The following is a 20,854-nucleotide window of genomic DNA, read 5'->3' as shown; positions in this document are numbered from 1 at the left end:
GACCCTGGAAGCTTCTGATCCAGATGTGGTCCAGGTATAGACCACTGTGAGTCAGTGACCTCAACTAGGTCTGGGGTGTGTGAGGACAGTGAGTTCCTACCCCATTGCACCATGAGAAAACAGACACATGGAAACAGAGGCCTTTACCCAAGCTATGGAGTCAGAGGTCTGTTCCAAGTGGCAGAGGCTGAGATTCAGAGAGGAATTGTGCACTGGGCTGTCTGGGGCCTGGCATAAGATAGAGAGAGATCAAGCTGACCCCAGAACTTGCTATGGGCCCTGTGCCCTCCACACCTCACTGGAGGCAACTGTTGTTTTCTCCCAGAGCCTGGACCCCTGGGCTCCCTGGTGCCAACTCCATTGTAGTGCAAGTGAGGTACATCTGAGACTCCTGGCCATTTAGAGTGCTTTCGGCTTAGTTCCTATCCTGCACTGGACAGAACCTCATCACATACCCAGAAGCAATGGTGGTGCTGCCACCTGGGATGATTCCCTGCTCTCATCTGCTTTCCTTGCAGGACTGAGAATCCTTTGCAGGACATTCCCTTCACCTTTAAGAGACCAGTCTTGGAAAGCGAGTGCCCTGTAATTTGGGCACTAGATCTCATCTGCTTCCCTTTCTTGGAGTCTCAGCAGAACTGTACATGGCTGGACTCAGTGTCTGACTTGTTCCTATGCTGCCTTTGTCCTCATGGTCTAATGCATACCATGAGGTCAAGGGCTCAAGGCTTGGATGTACTGCCCCACTTGTGTGGAGGTGCATCTAGTGCCTCCTTCCATGGGGTGCATTCTCCCCCATTAGGGACACAGACAGGGACTCAGGCTGACCAAGGGATGCAGACCAAGAGACCCAGGCAGAGGAACCCAGAGGGGGTGCCCAGAGGGTAGATGCATTCTCTTCTAGCCCTAGCAGGGGCACACTGGAGGCAGAGGAGCCCCTGGCTGATGGCCCCAGGACTAAGTGTGGTCCTCAGGAGGCTGAGCACTGGATATACAGAAGACAGGTTTGGCAGAAGCCAGGCTTTGTCACTGTGATCTCTAGATGTGATCTCTCTGAGGTTCAGAGTCATTATCTGTGAAGCACAGAGAAACTATCCCCAATTCCCCAGTAAGTCTCATGCTTGAAATAAGCCACACAGTGAGCAGGCCAGTTCCCAGGACTAATTTAGAGTCAACCCACTGGTTGGGCAGCATAGAGATACATGAAATTAGTTCTCTCCATGATTCTGGTCACAAACCAAGTTAGATGAGAACTGAATCAAATTCAATGGTTAGGTTCAATGTTGACCTGTACTTCTGTACAAGGATGACAATCTCAGCGTCCAGCCAGATAAGGGGGTGTTCTGGGTGTCGAGGCCACAGTGGCACAGCAATTAAGGGCCCCCCACATGAGGGTCTCTCTCATCTTGCACCCTCCTGTCCCATGTTCTTGCTTCCTGGAAGCTTTGGTCAGTGCACATGCAGGGCTTTGTACTTATGTTCACTGGAAAGCTCTCCTGCCCTAAGTTACTGCCTTTGCTCTCATTTAGGGAATGCAATCACTTGTGCAGAATTTCCCTGCAGGAAGCTGCTTTTTTATTTAATTTCTCTTGATTTGAATTATTTGGAAATGAGTCATGTGACCTCTAATTTCAACCAACAATTGCAGTGTAATATTAACATATGGAAAATAGTAAGCAGCAGGTTAAGTCTTCCTGCAGATGTGAAACCAGTGCTGTCTTTTTGAACTGTTTTTTAAATCTTTTGAGCATCTTCCCTGGATGCACAGAGCAAGCTCCTCACTCTGGCTCTGTGGTGGGCTCAATCTTACCTTGGCAGGAAGCTGAGTCCTGGTCCAGGCCACAAGCCTTCACACTGCTGGGCCTGTTTACTTGCAGGCCACCAACACCTCCATGTCCTCGGCTAGGTGTTCACCCTGCCCAGGCTCCTGAACCCTGAGAGAGAACTCGGCCTCAATGTCTATCCGGTTCTTCCCCAGCTTGTCATGAGGGATCTGACTCCCTGTGCTTTCCTCCCTCTCTAGAGGTGGACGGCGAGGAGGGCTGGTCTCCATGGTCAGAGTGGACTGAGTGCTCTGTGACATGTGGCTCTGGAACCCAGCAGAGGGGCCGGTCGTGCGATGTCACCAGCAATACCTGCCTGGGGCCCTCCATCCAGACTCGGGCTTGTAGCCTGGGCAAATGTGACACACGCAGTGAGTGTCAGCTACCTGTCCACACCATGTGTAACTCTGACTCTTGGCCATGTGGGTTGGAGGGACAAAGGTGCCTCTGGGTTTGGGAGACCTTAGCTCTGAGCTGCTATGTCCCCGGGAAGGTGGGCTCTCCCTTCCCGTTGCCAGCTCAGAAGCATGGCACAGCCCAGAAGGCAGCCTGAGACCTGACCTCTTTCTGTTAGTCCGGCAGAATGGTGGCTGGAGCCACTGGTCACCCTGGTCCTCCTGTTCGGTGACCTGTGGAGTCGGCAACATCACACGTATCCGCCTCTGCAACTCCCCGGTGCCCCAGATGGGAGGCAAGAACTGCAAAGGCAGTGGCCGGGAGACCAAGCCCTGCAAAGCTGACCCCTGCCCAAGTAAGCATCACCCTGGGTCCAGGGGGTGGGAGTGGGTGGGGGCACAGAGCTCAGAGCTGGGGGCACTACAGCCAGGGGTCCTGGCCACCAGGGCCTGTCCCTGCCCATGGTAGCCAACACAGCTCCAGGTTCTGTGGCCCCAGGCTTCATGGGGTCACAGCCAAGGCCTAGCTCACCTGAGTTCAGCACAGGCTGCAGTCCAGTCCCCAGTCCCCAGTCACCTGTGCTTGAAGAACAATAAGCCAGAAGTGTGGATTCAGATTGGGAGGAGCGATAGATGTGCAGAGCCTGTCTCACAGAAGGACCTTCCCTGAGTCTGTTCCAAGTCAGAGCTGTGGCTTCGGGAACACATGTGGTTCACAGCCCAAGGGCTTCTCCCGGAAGCTGGTCCTCAAGGCACATGAACATAGCATGATGGCTTTCATGCAGGTTTATGCATTTGTGCAACTGTGGGTGGCCACCATGGACAGCGAGTTTTCATCTCACAACGTAGCATCTCAGACCCCACCTTGGTTAAGAGCCCTGGACTTCTAGCTACGGATAAGAGAGTGTTCACTCAGAGATACAAACGAACCATCATAATTCTGTCATCTGTGTCACTTGCTGATTGTGACCAAGGGAGGACCTTAGCCCAATCAGTCCTTCCTACCTGTAACTCAACTGTAGGAGAAGGAAAGCAATTCCTTTTGCCTTGTAGGAAGCAGCCCACACTGCTCAGCTTGCCCTCTGTGCCTCACAAAGCTGATCTTGCTGTGTACTTTGTTCACCCCATCTGAGCCCCTTTCTTGGCTCTCTCGGCAGTTGATGGCGGATGGAGCCCCTGGTCCCCATGGTCGGCCTGCACGGTCACCTGTGCCGGAGGAATCCGCGAGCGCGCGCGAGTCTGCAACAACCCTGAGCCGCAGTTTGGGGGAAAGGACTGCGTGGGGGATGTGAAGGAGTACCACATGTGCAACAAGAGGAGCTGTCCTGTAGGTAGGTACACAGGCTGAGGGGTCACACCAAGGAGGGCACAGGTTGTCTGAGGAGCTGCCCACACTGAGTGGATGTGTCTGAGAAAACAACTGGCTTTTATTTGGATGCACAGTGTATCAGTTAGATTTCCTGTTGCTGAGACACAACACCTAAGACTTGCAATGTAAAGAAGGAAAGGTTAATTTGGCTTAGGGTTTCAGGAGATTTAGTCCATGGTCAGCTAGCTCCAAGACAGGAGCATCACAATGGAAGTAAAGCTGCTTAGTTCATGGTGGCAGGAAGCAGAGCAGAGGAACTGTGCCAGAGAGGAAGAGGAGATAGAGGGACTTTGTAGCATTCCCAAAGCCATGGATCCATGCCCCACCCAGACACATGCAGGAGTGTGCTCTACTAATCTGCTCAGAGTTTCCCAATCTAATGGAGTTGACATGTCAGGATTAACGGTCACACACAGTGTAAGTATTTGTGGAAAACACTTGGAAACATAGAGGAAAAAAATATGTTTGAACAGCATAAAGACAACTGCTTTTGGGCTCTGTGTTCTGTTCCTTCCAAATTTTTATGTGAAAGCAGAAAACGTGCAATACAATGTGGACGCTGAACAGGCAAGGATCCAATGTGTGTGTGCCCCCTGTTTTTGGTCTGTATTTTTTGATTCTGGGAATTGAACCAAGGCCTTTGCACTGAGCTACATCCTCAGCCTTTTTTATTCTTTTACTTTTGAGACATTGTCTCAACTCAGCTACTTTCTCATCACTGAAACACAATACTCAACACCACAACTGTTAAGGAGAAAAGGTTTATTTGCTCACAGTTTGTAGAGGTTTCAGTTCAAAGTTGGCTGACTCCAAGGCAGAGTTGCATGGCAGAGGGGCATCACAGAGGAGAAAGTTCATGACATGGTGGAGCCAAGCAGAGAGAGAGAAGGACGAATGGGGAAGAGATAAACCTTCTGGGCCACACCCCCGGTGACCCACCTCTTCTGATCAGATCCCATCTCCTAATAGCAAGCCAGCTATGAACTCACCAGTGGATTAATCCTCTTATGATTATGAGGGGTCCAATATCCAACCACCTTCCAACACAGGGCAGGTGACAGGTGCAGGGATTCACTTCCTTTTGCAGTGCTTTGAGCTGAGCTGGGCAGGTGCCACCACACCCTGGCCTCATCTCTGCCTGCCTCTCCCACAGATGGGTGCTTGTCCAACCCCTGCTTCCCTGGGGCTGCGTGCAACAGCTTCCCAGACGGGTCCTGGTCCTGCGGCTCCTGCCCAGTGGGCTTCCTGGGCAATGGGACTCATTGTGAGGACCTGGACGAGGTGGGTGCCCCAATCTTTGGGCAACAGGGCACACTGTGGGGATCAGAGGGCCATGGCTCATGTCTTCTCATCCCCGCAGTGTGCTGTGGTTGCAGACATCTGCTTCTCTATCAACAAAGTTTCCCGCTGCATCAACACTGAGCCTGGCTTCCACTGCCTGCCCTGCCCACCACGCTACAAGGGGACCCAGCCCTTTGCAGTGGGCCTGGAAGCAGCCAGAACAGAAAAGCAGGTGAGCAAGGCTGGCCTTTCCTGGATATTGGCACAGCTTAGGGTAAAAAAATGAACTGAGAAATGGAGGTGGGATAGGGAAGGGGGGAAGTTGCATTGTTGGGGAGATCTGGGGAGGTACCTACCTCTCATAAATGAGGCTACCAGACCCCATCCAACTGGGCCCCGTGATGGCCCCAGGGGAATTCAGATCTGAGTTTTTATGCAGGAGTATATGAGCATTGAGGTAACAATTTTCTTCTCTATGTCAATAAGGTTTTAGTTTATTTTGTGTTGCTATAGCAATTTATAGGTAATTTATAAAGAACAGAGACTCATTTCTACAGTTCTGAAGGCTGGAAGTCTTAAACGTGGGTCGGGCGATCTGGTGAGGCCCCCACGTTGTGTCTGTCACCAGGCAGGAGGCAGAAGACAGAAAATGCAGGAGAGGTCAAGACTGAGTTCTCGGCCACAGCCCTTGCACAAACAGCAAGACTCTTTCACCAGAGTGAGATCCTTGTGACCTAGCACTGTCCCTTGGGCCCCACTTCCCATCACAGTCTTCTTGGAGATTTCCTTTCTACACATCCTTTTCAGGGACATGGTCAAACCATAGCAAGCAGCACCACGTGCTGAGCCACAGGCAGGCTCGGAAATGGTCCCCACAGCTCAGGGACCATGGAAAACTGCCTCAGGACACTTTTTGCAAGGATAAAACTCCCTGTTTCTAACTCACACCTGGCTTTGATCTCCCCTGCACCCTGGGGGTCACTCCAGGGCCTGTGTCAGTCCATCCTGTATTGTCTGGTCTATAACCCGTGTGCCCCTGGGTCCCCAGGTGTGTGAGCCTGAGAACCCTTGTAAGGACAAGACTCACCACTGCCACCGGCATGCGGAATGCATCTACCTGGGGCACTTCAGCGACCCCATGTACAAGTGTGAGTGCCAGACGGGCTACGCGGGCGACGGGCTCATCTGTGGGGAGGACTCAGACCTGGACGGCTGGCCCAACAGCAACCTGGTCTGTGCCACCAATGCCACTTACCACTGCGTCAAGGTGAGGCCTGCAACCCCATAGGCTGACATAGACCCACACTTTACCTCCTCCCATAGTGGAGAGGACTCTTAGTCAGGAGAGATTGGTCAGCTTTTGTCACTGCTGAAATATCCACGGAAACCGACTTAGCAAGCAGAGATTGACCGGTCACATGGCTCTATTGGGCCTGTGGTGAGCAAGCACAATGTGTCAGGACCATGAGGCCAGGGAAGCCAAGAAAGGAAAGGGCTAGGTCCCAGTGTCCTCTCCAAGAGTACCCCTAGTGACTACATGCCCTCCCACTAGGCCACCTGCTTAGGCTGTCCCTTGCCCTATGGTGCTGGAGGCTGGGACAAAGCTTTCAGTATCTGGGTCTTTGAGGAACACTGCAGGTCTACATCATGGCAAGGAATTGGAGCCCACATAGCAAGAACCTGTTGGTCTAAACAATGAGAAACTACAGTTGCTGGTTTCCTCCTATGTCCCACGTGTGTTCTGTATTTTAGACAACAGTATGTTGGTCAAAGATTTTCCCAAATTACGGGATGAAGGATATGTGGGTTGGACTGGCCTGGCTCTGTCCCCATCATGCAAGCGTCTGGCCCAAAGGGTTACAACAGGTCTGAGCCCCTCCTTTAGCTCCCCTGTGTTGCAGGCCTCTTACTACAAGCAGTCTTCCTCCCTACCTGTGGCCAGGACCTGGGGGTCCAGGTGCATCTGAATGTTCACATTCTGAATTCATGAGTTCAGCATTGAGCGAGGGGCAAGGCAGCAGCCTCATGCACCTTCCCGCAGTTGGGTTGGTGCACTCAATTGAGAGCAGGCTTCCCACTTCCCATTTGCTTTCTATGAGGAGGAAATAGGGGGTGGTTTCAAGTTCTGAGCCTCAGTTAACAAACAGGTCATACACACCCACAAGGGCTCCTTTTTTTGAAGACTTGCTGGCTGGCTCTGTGTTTCTGGAGGAAGGGCTGGAGCTTCTGCGTGGCTTCTCCTCTTGCAGGAAGTAATAGACTCATCCCCCTCCTGTCTCCGCAGTCCTTTGGCAGCCAGCATCCCTGGACCAGGACTCAGAATGCAGTGCCTTTGTCTCAGCTCACTGGCACTGGTGACAGGATTGCTAAGTCAGTATCCGGACAGCAAAGACAGCCCCGGCCCAATGGCATGGGCCTATTTCTCCGCTTCCTATTGAGCATAGATGTCCCACATTCACATCTGCAGAGCCACACTTCTTGCTTTGTTTTACCTTTATGTGGAAAGAAGGGGCTTTTCTGAATGTTTTCATGATTATCATGCCTTTTGTAATTACAGGACAACTGCCCCCAACTCCCCAATTCTGGACAAGAAGATTTTGACAAGGATGGAATTGGTGATGCCTGTGATGAGGATGATGACAATGATGGAGTGAGCGATGAGAAGGTAGGGCACAGTGCCCTGTGACAGCTTCCCGTGAGCTCAGGAGCAGAGGCCACAGGAAAACAGGGTTCTTTTCTTCTTCTCCTCGCTTCCTTTCCCTTCCCTTCCCTTCTCTTCCCTTCCCTTCCCTTCCCTTCCCTTCCCTTCCCTTCCCTTCCCTTCCCTTCCCTTGCCCTGCCCTGCCCTGCCCTGCCCTGCCCTGCCCTGCCCTGCCCTGCCCTGCCCTGCCCTGCCCTGCTCTTCCTTCTTCTTGCAGTACTGGAGGTTGAACCTAGGGACCTTCCCACCAAGCTACATTCCCAGTCCTTTTGTATTTTCTTATTTTGTGACAGGGTCTTGCTAAGTCACTAAGTTGTCCAGGCTGGGTTGGAACTTTTGATCCTCCTGCCACAGCCTCCCAAAGTGCTGGGATTAAAGATGTGGACCACCATGCCCAGATGAGATTAGTGCTCTGCACCAAGTAGTCCTTCCAATGCCATTATCTCAATGTGTTTTTGTGCACAAGTGATTCCCAAGTCAGGAACAGACAGCAGGTCATTTACAACAGCAGAGCAGCTGGAGCATGGCCCCCTAGGGTGCTTTACAAGAAAATGTTCTCAGTTTGGTTTACTTTTAATTGTGCATCTATGTCGCTTCCTTACGCTGAGGTGTCAGAAGTTGGTGCTCCCCTTGGCCCTGAGGATTGCCGCATACAGGCAGTGTCACGAGTCAGCACATGGTGTGACACCGGCCAGGGTGGATCGCCTTGATTCTGTCCCAGGCACTCACACACCTGACTTTCATCCGTCCATCCACTCATTCACTGGGAAGCAGAAGGAATATCATCTTTGTCACAGGAAACCTCAGAACTGTAACCAGAGAGCAGGTGGATAAATATTTATAAAAGGATTGAGGGATCACAGGTGTTAGTGAGGGCTGTGGTTTTTATTTTCTTTGTTTTCTTTCTAACTTATAAATTCTAACCCCTTTTAGCAGTGACCTTTTCCATGCCCTTTCTTGAGTCACTTCTTTCATTTTTAGGACAATTGCCAGCTGCTGTTCAACCCCCGTCAGTCTGACTATGACAAGGACGAGGTTGGAGACCGCTGTGACAATTGCCCCTATGTGCACAACCCTGCCCAGATTGATACGGACAACAATGGCGAGGGAGATGCCTGCTCTGTGGACATTGACGGCGATGGTCAGTGCCCCACCAGGGCTTCTTCTCAGGCCCCAACTCACTGTGGAAGAAGTCAGGGGGCTGTGTCTCCTGAGTGTGCACAGACTGGGTTCTTATTATTTGGGGTTTGGCATCTGAGGGGTCTTGGACCAAAACTGCTGGGAGTATTTGTGAGGGTTGCTTTTTATTCTGAATTTTGGGGAAGGCTCTTCTTCATCTACCTGCCCATAGGAGGTGAAATGGTTCCTTAAGTAGCTCAGTGTGCACAGGGGCCCACAGCCCGGGTCTCCTCTTCTGGTGCAGCCATTCATGGCCTCCTCTGTTCTGAGCCCCAGGAACCCTGGCCCCTTGCCTGTTCAAACTGGCTCTGAGAAAGGTCTTAGGGGACTTTCTGGGACCTGGGGCATTTAGGTCTGTGTTTGTTGTTCAAATCCTGTTGCCCAGCTCCTGCCTCTGGCGGAATGTGAAGGTGTGCCATGCGACCTCTGCACCTCTCCAGGTTGACACTTTGCCTGAGACCTGCTGGCCTCCAGGATGGAGCCCAAGGCCCAAAACCATCCCACCCCCACCCCTGGTTGTTCTTTCCTCAGGAGTTCAGGGATCAGGCAAGCCCTGCATAGGCAGCAGCTGATCAGGCCTTCACCTGTCTCCTCTTCCACAAAGCTAATCGTCTTCACATTCTGACACAGGTTTTTAAATTATTATTAAGCGAAAGTTTGGCTGTATGTTGTTTAACATGATAGGAGAAGCAGCACCCCTTTCCTAAACCCAGTCTATTGCTGCTGTCTTTGAATGTCAACAGATGTCTTCAATGAGCGAGACAACTGTCCCTACGTCTATAATACTGACCAGAGAGACACAGACGGTGACGGCGTGGGTGACCACTGTGACAATTGCCCTCTGATGCACAATCCTGACCAGGTGACAGGGCACTTGCAAGCAGGCCAGGTCCCGGGTTCTGGGCAGTTATGTAGAGGAGGTGCCTTTGTGACTCCCATCAGCTCAGCCAACACATCCTGGCTTTTCAGTAATCTCAGTTGGAAACATTTATGTATCTCACATCTTAGCACAGTTCTGGCATCTCAGTGGCCACAGGCCGGGTGCCTCTCATCGTCTACAGGAGATTGGGTCTCCAGGTCGTTCTCTGTTTTTCCATGATGTGAGCACAGGTGTTTGCCTCGCCCCTAGGTCTGCCATGGAAGAGACAGGGAGAGCAACCTACCACAGGATGCTCAGGGTGCATCATGGCAGCTATGTAAAGAAACTGCCCTGTATGCTATTCACTCTTTCCTGGGAGGAAACCAAACTCTCTTAAGTGAGGAGCTCCCTGCTGGGAGGCAGCACAGGCTGGGAAAATCAGGCCCAGTGCTGGTGAGAACAGTGGAGTGAGCTTGGCCCAGTGGCTTCTTTGCTGAGGATGAGGGAGGTGGCTGGCCAGTCCAGCCAGCACATCCTCAGGGAAGGGCTTACCTGCCTTTCCCTTTGCCTCTGTCTCCCAGATGGACCTGGACAACGACCTCGTGGGAGACCAGTGTGACAACAATGAAGATATTGATGATGATGGCCACCAGAACAACCAGGACAATTGCCCCTACATTTCGAATTCCAACCAGGCTGACCATGACAATGATGGCAAGGGTGATGCCTGTGACCCTGATGATGATAATGATGGGATCCCGGACGACAGGGACAACTGCCGACTGGTGTTCAACCCTGAGCAGGAAGACTCAGATGGTAAGTGCTCGCCCTGGGCTCCAGCCCTGCAAGGGCCCTAAGCACAAGGGTTCCCAGCCTACCCTACCCCTCTGTGTCATGTGGTGCCTGTCTGTGCATGTTGGAATGAAGAAAAATTCAGGATCTTTATGATTTTCAGGGCTTTGACAATGTCTTAGAAAAAAAATTTGAGTGTATGAGGCCAGAGAGGGAACAGGAAGGAATTAGAGGTAGAGAACACAGAATGGAGGGGAGTGTGAGTAAGGAGTAGGATCCATGTGAATAAGTGGTGCTCAGCTGTGTAGGGTCTTGAGGACACACTGTGCTCCTTCCTGTATATCCATATCTTCGAGCAGTGAAGAGCACTTCTGTGACAGCAGGGGGCTATGTGTCGGTGGCTGACAGGACAGATTTGCTGTCCAAGCCCTTTAGTGGGTGGAAATCAGTTCTGGGTGCTGAGCCAGCAAGACTCAGAAGCTCTGGGAAGTCTCACTGAGGTCCGATAGGAAAACCCCAAGCTTGGCTGGGCGGGAGAGCAGAGGAGCACAGCTTCTGCTGAGGCCCTGTGTGGAAGTGGCTTGCAAAGAGAAGGAGCTCAGTGTTTCCCAAAAGTCCTTGTATGTGGTCATGCCCCTCCAGGCAGTAAGGGAACCATGTGATATTGAGCACAAAGACATCAGTGTGAAAAAAAGGACTGGGTAGCTAGGGTGTCAAACTTGAAGTTAGATTTGGTATCTTTTCCTTTCTGTGAAACAAGTGGACATGCAGGGGCAGGTTGACCACACTGAGCTATATGATACCCAGGGAAGTAGTCCTAGAGGTCCCACACACCACAGTCCTCTGAAAACTGGTGCCATGTGGCCATGCAGCCACAGCCCCCCTGGGGATCCAACCAGAAGTCTCCTAAATGAAGGAGTCCAAATTCCTCTAGAGAAAACCAGTTCAGGGTAAGAGTTCTAAATGCCAAATAGACTAAAAGGGGGTGAGGTTTTTAAAGGTGGCAGAAGTATCTACAAGCTCAGCTGGACATTGTGTGATAGGTCTCCTCCCTGGTCTGAGCTCAGGATGAAGGAGTAGTGGGTCCTGAGGGTTTCACTGTGAGGTCCCTGCTGGGCATTTGCCATGAGCAGACATGGGGTGGATGGCATGGCAGATGTGTGGAGACCCCTCGGAGCACTCGAGATGAGTGCCTCAGAGACTAGAGTATCCGTCTGTGCATCACTGCCAGGGCTCAGCCACAGGCTTCAGAGACCATGTACTCTCTGGTCTCACACTACAGAGGCAGATGACAAGCCACCTGCTCTATCTCCTGGCTTTTGCTTATTTCTTGCAAATAGGTGATGGGCGAGGTGATATTTGTAAAGACGACTTTGATAATGACAACGTCCCAGATATCAATGATGTGTGCCCTGAAAACAATGCCATTAGCGAGACTGACTTCAGGAACTTCCAGATGGTCCCCTTAGACCCCAAGGGGACCACTCAAATCGATCCCAACTGGGTCATCCGGCACCAAGGCAAGGAGCTGGTTCAGACGGCGAACTCAGATCCTGGCATCGCTGTAGGTGAGCCTGAGGCCCCAGGAGGTGCCCCTCAGAGTCCACAGAGGTCTGTGGGACCATGCCAAGGGGCTCAGGGGCCTTTGTAGCACTTCATCCTTCCTTGCATGTGAAACTGTCAGCCTACATAATCTCGGCACTAGAATCAGAGAGCTTGTGCCTGTCTCTCAAGTGTCACATTCAGCTAGCTGTTTCACTATGTGGACTTGGGCTACTCAGTGTTATTTCAGACAGTGTAAAGCTCTAAGTGGAGTCTAAAAGCATTCTGTAAGTTCCATCCCTCTCTCAGTAAAGAGCTTGGGTTAGGTGCAAGAGAAGACCACTTTTCCCATAATCCAGGGTCCAGTCTGGGCTCCTCTGGGGGGTCCTACTGATGTGGAGGCCACATGTCCCTTGCACCCAGGTTTTGACGAGTTTGGGTCTGTGGACTTCAGTGGCACATTTTATGTGAACACCGATCGGGATGACGACTACGCAGGCTTTGTCTTTGGCTACCAGTCCAGCAGCCGATTCTACGTGGTGATGTGGAAGCAGGTGACCCAGACCTACTGGGAAGACCAGCCCAGCCGGGCCTACGGCTATTCAGGCGTGTCACTCAAGGTAGTCAACTCCACGACGGGCACTGGCGAGCACCTTCGGAATGCGCTGTGGCACACCGGGAACACCGAGGGCCAGGTGAGGCTGGTAGCTGCCACAGGCCTGGACACTGTTCTGCCACCCAGCTCATCCCAGCAAGGCTGCCTCTGCCCTCAGTGGTTCTAACTCAAGCAGCAATTGTTTAAATTATTGTTATCGAGCACCTATTTATTAAAGCCAGCATGCTTTGTGATTTTATAAACACAGTTGGAAAATATGTCTTGCAGATTACACATATTTCTGCTCTGTTCTAAAGATAGGGGCAGCTGGGTTTCAAAAAGTTTAAGCTTTGCCTGTGATCATGGATTGTGGGAACCGATGGTCTTGACTCTGGACCCTGTGTCTGGGCCAGGGCTGCTCTCAGAGAGCTGAACCACGGTCCCACTGATCATGGACTTCGATGGCCATGTGACAAGTTCACGGGGACAAGTCACACAGTGCTGTGACAAGTTCAGAGCATAGTTTGAGAGTCAGAGTCTGTATGTGCTGTGTCCATATTACCATGTGTCAGAGGGCCAGGTGGCTGAATGCAGGATGACCTTGCAGAATCATGGTTAGTTTATACCCATGTATAAACTAACAGGCTGTGGTGGACACTTGGGATAAAATGATTCCAGGGTGGTGCTTTTCCTCAGGTGAGGACATTATGGCATGACCCCAAAAACATTGGCTGGAAGGACTACACCGCCTATCGGTGGCACCTGATCCACAGGCCCAAGACAGGATACATGAGGTAAGGGAAGCTTAATGCCAACCACATCTATACTAAGTGATGTCTTCCCATGGGAGGGCAAGTTTGAGCTCTAATACACAAATTCTGACTTTGATGTTCTCTGATTCTTCATCTTCTAATGGGTTCCCTTTTCTATCTTGCATCTCTACTATGAATGACTTATTTAAAACATAAAAACTGCTGAAAAGGAGAAAATACAATTTGTCTTGTGGGGGCAACATTGACGGTGATAGGCACCTGACCTCCTCAGGAATGCTGCAGGGTCAGGGCAGAAGCCAAGGTGGATTTACTGCATCCTTGCAAAATCCACCTGTGCTTCATCTGGAGAACAGATCCTTCTTATTCCTGATGTGTAAGTGACTGGGCTTGCAGTCACATGTGTGACTAAAACTGTTACAAATACCAGGCAATGGAGTTTTGTGACCTTGGCCTAACAGCATTTGTAATTGATTTTGATTAAAACAAAAACGAACAATTTAAAGACTTCCCTTCCCTTCTTCCTTCTCCCTTCCCTTCTCTTCCCTCTCCTCCCCTCCTTCTTCCCCTTCCCTCCTCCCCTCCCCTGGCCTTTGCTCTCTCCTGCAGAAAGTTAATAAGATTCAGTTGCACCAGTTGAATTCTCTCTCTCCCTCTCCCTCTCTCTCTTCTTCCTCTTACTAGTGATTGAACCCAGGGCCTTGCATGTGCTAAGCAAACACTTTATGTAGCTTTTCTTGGCTTCCTTATAGATGCCAGGAGTGTGAGGTTGTTGTAGATAGAGAGTGTGTGAGTTGTGGGTGTGATGTCCCTTGGACAGGCCCCATGTGTTCACTCATGAGCTTGGCTCCCTGGAGTGTTCCCACTTCATACTGAGCAGGGCAGGAGGGCAGACCCCTGTCCTCACAGAGCCTTGCTTGTGAGGAGGACATTCCTCCAGGAAGAGGAAGGGAGCCTGTCCCCAGAGGCCACAAAGGAGTACCCCTCACTGTCCACTCTGTTCCTTGGCTCCTTAAGGCAGAGACTGCTGTGAGCAGCATTGATGGTTGTCCATACACCCCGAGTACAGAGTGGCAGGGATTGGAGGAAAGAAGGACCCCTCAGGTCAGTGCTGTGCAAGGCTTGTGAGGGGAGAGCAAGCCCAGCTAGGCCTCACAGAGCCTGAGTGAGGGGTGAGGTTCAGGCCCCTCTGTGATGGACTGGAAGTGTGGCTTTGTGGCAGAGCGCTTGCTTAACATGTCTGAAGCCCCGCACTCCATCCCCAACACCAGGTAGAAAATTCAAGAACCCTCTTGGCCAACTTGGCGTCCTGCACAACCTGAGTAACCTGCATCCCTGATTAATGTGCTTCACAGAATTCAAGCTCTCTCTTCCCCACCCCATGTTTTCAGAGTCTTAGTGCATGAAGGAAAACAGGTCATGGCTGACTCAGGACCGATCTATGACCAAACTTACTCTGGTGGGCGCCTGGGACTGTTTGTCTTCTCTCAAGAAATGGTCTACTTCTCAGATCTTAAGTACGAGTGCAGAGGTGAGTACAGAGGGGGCTTGCAGCTTGGGCCTCCTTCCTGAGGTCTGGACAAGGACCCCAGGTGTCACCCCATGAGTCACAGCACCTGCCTCTTCCTAGCAGAGGCTGTGTTTGGGCATTACACATTCTATTTTGTTTGTTAATTTGTTGTTTTAAATTGAAACTGAATGCTTTTGAAAGAATAAACACTTTCTCTTTCCTTTTTTTTTTGAAAGTTTTGTTTCTGTAACACACTTTGCTAACAGTCTAAAAACATGATAGCAGACCATTATTTCTAAATCACATTGCAACTTCAGCCACAAATTTGATTAACTCCAGAGTGGTGAAATTTAATGCTTCTTTTGGATATTAAACTATATCGTCAAGTAATTTTCAGAACACTGATGTTGGTTGTGACAGACTTAAGGAAAAACAGGAACAGAAAACAAATTGAATCACTCAATGAGCCTTCTCCAGAGTTGAGAAATCTTAATTTAAAGAGAACTTGAAATTGAGGAGAGATAGGAAGAAAGAGCAGTTCAGAAGGAGATGGAATGCAGTAGAAATAATAAATAGATTGCTCAAGGTGGCCTTCTATCAGAATTCATGGGGCTCTAATTTCTACTTACCATGTCCTTCTACTTTGGGGGTTACTCTACCTGGTAGTTTTTTTTCTCATTTTTTGATTAGTACATGTTTGCAGTACATGAAGTTTACATTCACCTTGGGAGTGGGTACAGGTAAATAATATAGCTCCTTTCTTTTTGTAATTCTTTTCCCCTTTCTACCTATAGTACTGCCCTCCCTGTTCCTCTAAATTCCCTTTTCCTATTTTCATTCTTATTGTTATTACTAATCTTCTTTCTTTTTTTTGATACCAGGGATCGAACTCAGGTTCTTGCACTTGCACAGCAGGTGGTGAAACCACTGAGCTAAATCCCCGGCCCTTATTTCATTTTTAAAACACATAGTTATATTTGTTGAAGTTATTAGAATCCTGTACATGGCATAGCTTAAATCTACTTACTGCCCCTCCCCTCTCCCTCTGTCTCCTGGATCCCTTCCCATACGTCCTTTTGATGTCTTTTATCTGACCTTTATTGTGCTCTTTGTACTTTGCCTTACTCAAATGAGGTATACTATACATTATTTAAACCAGTGTGTCTGATTTATTTCACTCAATATTATATTTTCCAGATGCATCCATTTTCCTACAAATGTCTCACATTTATCCTTCTTTTTAGCTGAGTAGTATTCCATTCTGTACAGATACCACATTTTCTTTATCCATTTGCATGTTGATGGATATACTGGCTGCTTCCAGCATTTAGCTATTATGAATTGTGCTGTATAAACACTGGTATGCATATATTGGTGTAGTGTGATGTTTTAAGCTCTTTGGGGGATAGCTGGATCATATGGAATTTCTAATTTCAGTTCTTTGAGAAATATCCATACTTATTTCCATAGTGGTTTTACTAGTTTACAGTACCATCAACAGTATAGTGAGGCTTCTTTTTCAACACAGTGTTTCTGGCATTTGTTATTCTTTGACTTCTTGATGATAGCCATTATTTTGTGGGTAAGATGGAATATTAGCATTGTTCTAATTTTCATTTCCTTAATGACCAGAAGGGTTCAACATTTTTCATATGTTTATTGTCCATGTGCACTTCTTTTCTGAGAAGTGTCTGTTCATTTCACTTGCCCATTTCTTGACTGGGTCTATTTTATTTAATGATTGCTCGTTTATTTCAGGTGGTCTAATTTTTCTTTTTTGCATTCTTTATGTATTCTCGATATTAGTTCTCTGACTGAAGGATAGCAGGCAAAAATATTTCCCATTCTAGAGGTTGTCTCTTCACTCTACTAATTGATTCCTTTGCAGGGCACAAGCTTATTAATTTCATGTAACACCATTTGTTGATTCTTGATATTATTTCTTGTGCAATTGGACTTCTGTTTTAAAAATCATTTTCTACACCTATTATTTCAAGTGTTTACCTATTTTCCTTCCAGTGGGTTAAATGTTTCTATTTTAATGTTTAAATATTTGATCTATTTTGATTTTAGTATAGTGCATTGTGAGAAATATGGGACCTGCTTCAAACTTTTGCAAACAGATGCCAATTTTCCCAGTGCCATTTGTTGAATAGGCTTTCATCCAACACATGCTTTTGGCCCCTTTTCAAAGATTAGATGGCTGGATGTGTCTGGGAGGGTTTCTATGTCCTCCATTCTACTCCATTGATAAACAAGTCTATGTCAGTGCTGTGCCAAACAAACACTTTCTGATTATTTATAGAACACATCCTACTTCACTAAATTCTACAGGTTCCTGTATTTTCTATACCTTCATAGAGTGATGGGGACAGAAGAGTTCCTTTTCAGTTATACTTCTAGGAATATATTTGAATCAAAGTATTATAATCCTCAAAGAGAGTTTTACTCTCACCTAGTCTGATGCTATGTTTTCTATAGACAAGGGAAATAAGGCTCAGATGTGATTTTCAAAAATCATACACTGAAAATCACAAATAAAGTTTCATTTTTCCTTTTGTTAGGATACCTTTCAGTACATATCATATTTCCATCTACCCACGATCCAAACTATTCATCCATCCAAAAAGCCATCCATCCATCCATCCATCTTTGCATCTTTTCATCATTTCATTTATCCTTGAAACCGTTCTTCCAAATATCCATCCATCGGCCCTTTCATATTTCCATTCATCAGTCCATCCATTCATCCATCCTTCCATTTGTTCATCCCTCCTTCCATCTCTTCTTCTATTTTCCTCCTATCCTCCCTCACTCCTTCCTTTCTTCCCCTCCTCCCTTCCATATAGCCTTGTATGCTTTCATCTATCCACCCATCAGTCAGTCCTACCATCCTTTCATTTGTTCATCTGCCCATTTAGCCTTCTATCTTTCCATTCATCCTTCTTTCCATCCATCTGTCTCTTCATTCATCATTCCATTCATTCTTTAATCCATCTTTTCATCCATCTTTCCACTCTTCCCTTCATGTTTTCATCCATCCATCCATCATCCACCCATCTTCCTATCCATCCTTTCAGCTAACTTTACATCTATCTATCCTTCTATCATTCTTCCCACCTTGCTTTCTTCCCTCCCTTCCTTTCTTCTCTACCTTCCCTCTTCCCATAATTCCTCCTTTCCTTCCATTCTTCCATACTTTCATCCATCTATTCAGCCAGCCAGTCTATTGATGCCATTTTTTAGTTCAAACAATGATATTCAGGGCCAGGGATTTAGCTCAGTACTTCCACTGCCTGCCTCACCAGCACAAGGTCCCGAGTTTGATTCCTGTACCAAAATAAACAAACAAACAAACAAAAAACAATGATATTAAGATCATAGGTGAAACAATAAAACAAATCCTATAGTTCAGTCATCTTAATTCTGTTTATTTCTTTTCTTTTAGATGCCTAAATAAGATGTGCTGGATTTCCAGAAATGTGCTACAAATGCTGTTGCTTAGACATCTCAGTGCACCTGGTACTTGTAGCTTTTCTCTTTTCTGTGGAACTCAGTGCTCCTTGACCTTGACTACGAATGGCTCTTCAGTTCCTTCATCAGCCCCAAGTCCAAGTGCCTTCAGATGACAACCATGAAAGGAACCCAAAGATGCACATCCAACCTTCCACCGGAAAACAGTTTGATGATGAAAGATATTTTATATGGAGTGAAAACTGGGCATGAAATTGCATTCCTTTTGCTTGTTTGTTTCAAAAGGTTGATGTTTACGTATGAAATGTAATTACTTATTGTATTTATGTGTATATGAAGTTGAGGGGAATATTGTGCATAAGCCATTATTATAAATTAAGCATGAAAAATATTGCTCAACTACTTTCAGTGCTTAATGTTTTCACTATTCTTGGATTAGTGCTATTTTATAATAACACCCAAGTCCTGTCAGGTCAACCATAAGGAAGAGCCGAGTAGAGTTTGAAATAATGCCACAGCAAGGACGAGGGTAGGAAATAATTATCATGTGAGTCTGGCCCAATAGGGAATGATGGGAGATGTAAACTGACTAACTGGAACAAAGAAAATAGTGAGAAAATTAACAGAATGCCCTTCCCCTTTTTCCTCTCGTCAAGCAATGGAAGGCTCATGTTTGGTAGAGATGGAGTTCTATTAGAGAAAATATCCTACAAAGTGGACCTCTTGTGGCCCTGCTGTGGGCTTGGTGCAGCCTCGGAGTGAAGGCAAGCAAGTGACAAGGTTTTGTCTCAGCTGGCGGCTCCTGTGGGGAGGGCTGCGAACATTCCTGGCTGCAGACCTCTGGCTCTGTGTAGTCATCTCAGTGATGCTTGCTTTGGGCTTCTTTCCTGATCTCAGTTCCTGGAGAGCAGCCAACCTGATAAATGAGGCTTTGGCAACTATGAAAAAGTTGCTTTTACTTAATTCAGTAACACATTTCACTAAGGTTCCAGTTATAAGTGTTTTGTTAATATTTATTTAAAGAATAGAGAATGCAGCTTCACTCACCAATAACTTACTTTAAACATGCCAAGTAACACATATGTAGTGTAATTTTTAGAAATAAATATATAACAAGGATATAATAATATGAAAATATAGTTACAGCAAAATATCTGCCTGTTGAAACACAAGGCTTTATAATATTATATTGCCATGATAAAATGTGCTGTAAGATGTAATAGGGCAAATAAATAATAATGAAGAATTCATAATGGAACCTTAATATATTCTGTTGCTGGTGATTTTAGTTCAATTTTTTCATTGTTATCTATCTGCTGTATATAGTTTTTAATTTTGAGAGCTGAAGAACAATCAGCATTTGGCCTTGCAGGCACATCCAACAATCAGTTACACAGTAACAGACTCAAGTTTGGCTTAATTCTGGCTTGAAGCTGCATGGTGTGCAGGAGATTTTAGTTTCTCCCATTCCACATGGAGGGTTCGTGGGTTAGTGGAAGTTGTCTCTACTGTCTGACATGGGACAAATCTCTTCTCTCTGTTAATTGCAATAGCATTTCTATGTCAAATAGAAAGAATTTATAACTTGTCTTAATTTACATAGTATTTCATTTTGATGCAGTTATTTTTGTTGCTTCCTTTGAGGTTGGTCCTCTTTTGTCTTGCTGCACTTTTCATTTTTGTGGAACTGTATTCCCAGAACCAGCAAGGGGTAGGGAAGCTTCATTAAATGTGACAATTGTGAAGAGTGTGTAGGCTTCTGTTTTGGGGGCGTTTGGTCCAACAGTACAATGGGGATGATGATGTGAATACTTAGAATGTACCATAATTTTTTGTAAATTATTTATGTTTTTTAACAAGGTTCTCATTTAGCTGAATGAAACTTTGTTTTGCCAAAGATTGTTAATATTTATTTATTTGTTCACGTGGTCAAAATTTCACCACTGAGACCCTGAATTTAGCTAGAGCTTCATTTTTATACTTTGAAGATTAATACAGGAAATAAATTATGAAAAGGTTTTCTATAAATGAATCTCTCTCCCTTTTTTGAAAAGAATTAGCAGGGTTTCTGCTGGGGGGAAGGGAGAAAACTCTGAATGGAGAGAACTGAAATTTTGCCCCCTGAAAGGTCCCAAGCAGGCCTCTTGGTTACTGATTCTCTCCCACCCCTAGCCTGAGAACAAGTGGAGGCCTTGAGAGAGCAGCTCTGTTGTCTGGGTCTCTGCTGCCAAGGGCCTTGCTGTGTGCTTGACACCATCCTTAGGGAATTCCCACTCCTGGGTGCCTACTGTCAGACAGGGGAGCAGGCTCTTGTTGTGAATCTGGCAGGCATCTCTGCTGCAATCCTGCAGGCAGGCAGAGAGAGCAAGGCCTCTGCTAGCTCTGCCGCACCAAGGTATGTCAGATAGGGTGCAGCTCAGACTTTTCTGCTGCACCAAACCAACAGCCCCCGGGAGGAGGAGGCAGGGAGGGTAGCAGCAGTCCCAGCTGACCTGAGATCTCTGAGGGTTATGGCAAGTCAAGCACAAGGGACCAAAAAAAGAGTGGAAGGCAAAGGGAGAGAA

At 47.6% G+C, this 20,854-nt stretch overlaps 1 protein-coding gene across 1 annotated transcript in view; it reads left to right on the top strand.

Moving 5' to 3' along the window:
- Positions 1 to 20,035, top strand: part of Thbs2 (thrombospondin 2) — a 32,725-nt gene extending 12,690 nt beyond the window's left edge. Inside the window, exons 8-22 of the mRNA XM_004868838.4 lie at positions 2,024 to 2,194; positions 2,398 to 2,574; positions 3,376 to 3,549; positions 4,741 to 4,868; positions 4,948 to 5,100; positions 5,917 to 6,135; positions 7,426 to 7,533; positions 8,551 to 8,710; positions 9,492 to 9,610; positions 10,189 to 10,423; positions 11,740 to 11,967; positions 12,365 to 12,636; positions 13,233 to 13,330; positions 14,698 to 14,837; positions 18,265 to 20,035. Coding sequence (XP_004868895.2) covers positions 2,024 to 2,194; positions 2,398 to 2,574; positions 3,376 to 3,549; positions 4,741 to 4,868; positions 4,948 to 5,100; positions 5,917 to 6,135; positions 7,426 to 7,533; positions 8,551 to 8,710; positions 9,492 to 9,610; positions 10,189 to 10,423; positions 11,740 to 11,967; positions 12,365 to 12,636; positions 13,233 to 13,330; positions 14,698 to 14,837; positions 18,265 to 18,272 — 2,390 coding nt within the window. The 3' untranslated portion in view covers positions 18,273 to 20,035. The remainder of the gene's footprint in view (positions 1 to 2,023; positions 2,195 to 2,397; positions 2,575 to 3,375; positions 3,550 to 4,740; positions 4,869 to 4,947; positions 5,101 to 5,916; positions 6,136 to 7,425; positions 7,534 to 8,550; positions 8,711 to 9,491; positions 9,611 to 10,188; positions 10,424 to 11,739; positions 11,968 to 12,364; positions 12,637 to 13,232; positions 13,331 to 14,697; positions 14,838 to 18,264) is intronic.
- Positions 20,036 to 20,854: the final 819 nt, after the last annotated feature.

This window comes from Heterocephalus glaber, unplaced genomic scaffold (assembly GCF_053883595.1).
Source record: "Heterocephalus glaber isolate CG9 unplaced genomic scaffold, H.glaber_assembly_v1.0 deba00001610, whole genome shotgun sequence".
In the NCBI taxonomy this organism is placed as follows: Eukaryota; Metazoa; Chordata; class Mammalia; order Rodentia; family Bathyergidae; genus Heterocephalus; species Heterocephalus glaber.
The sequence above is the reverse complement of the archived record's forward strand: the minus strand, read 5'-3'. Positions and strand labels throughout refer to the sequence as shown.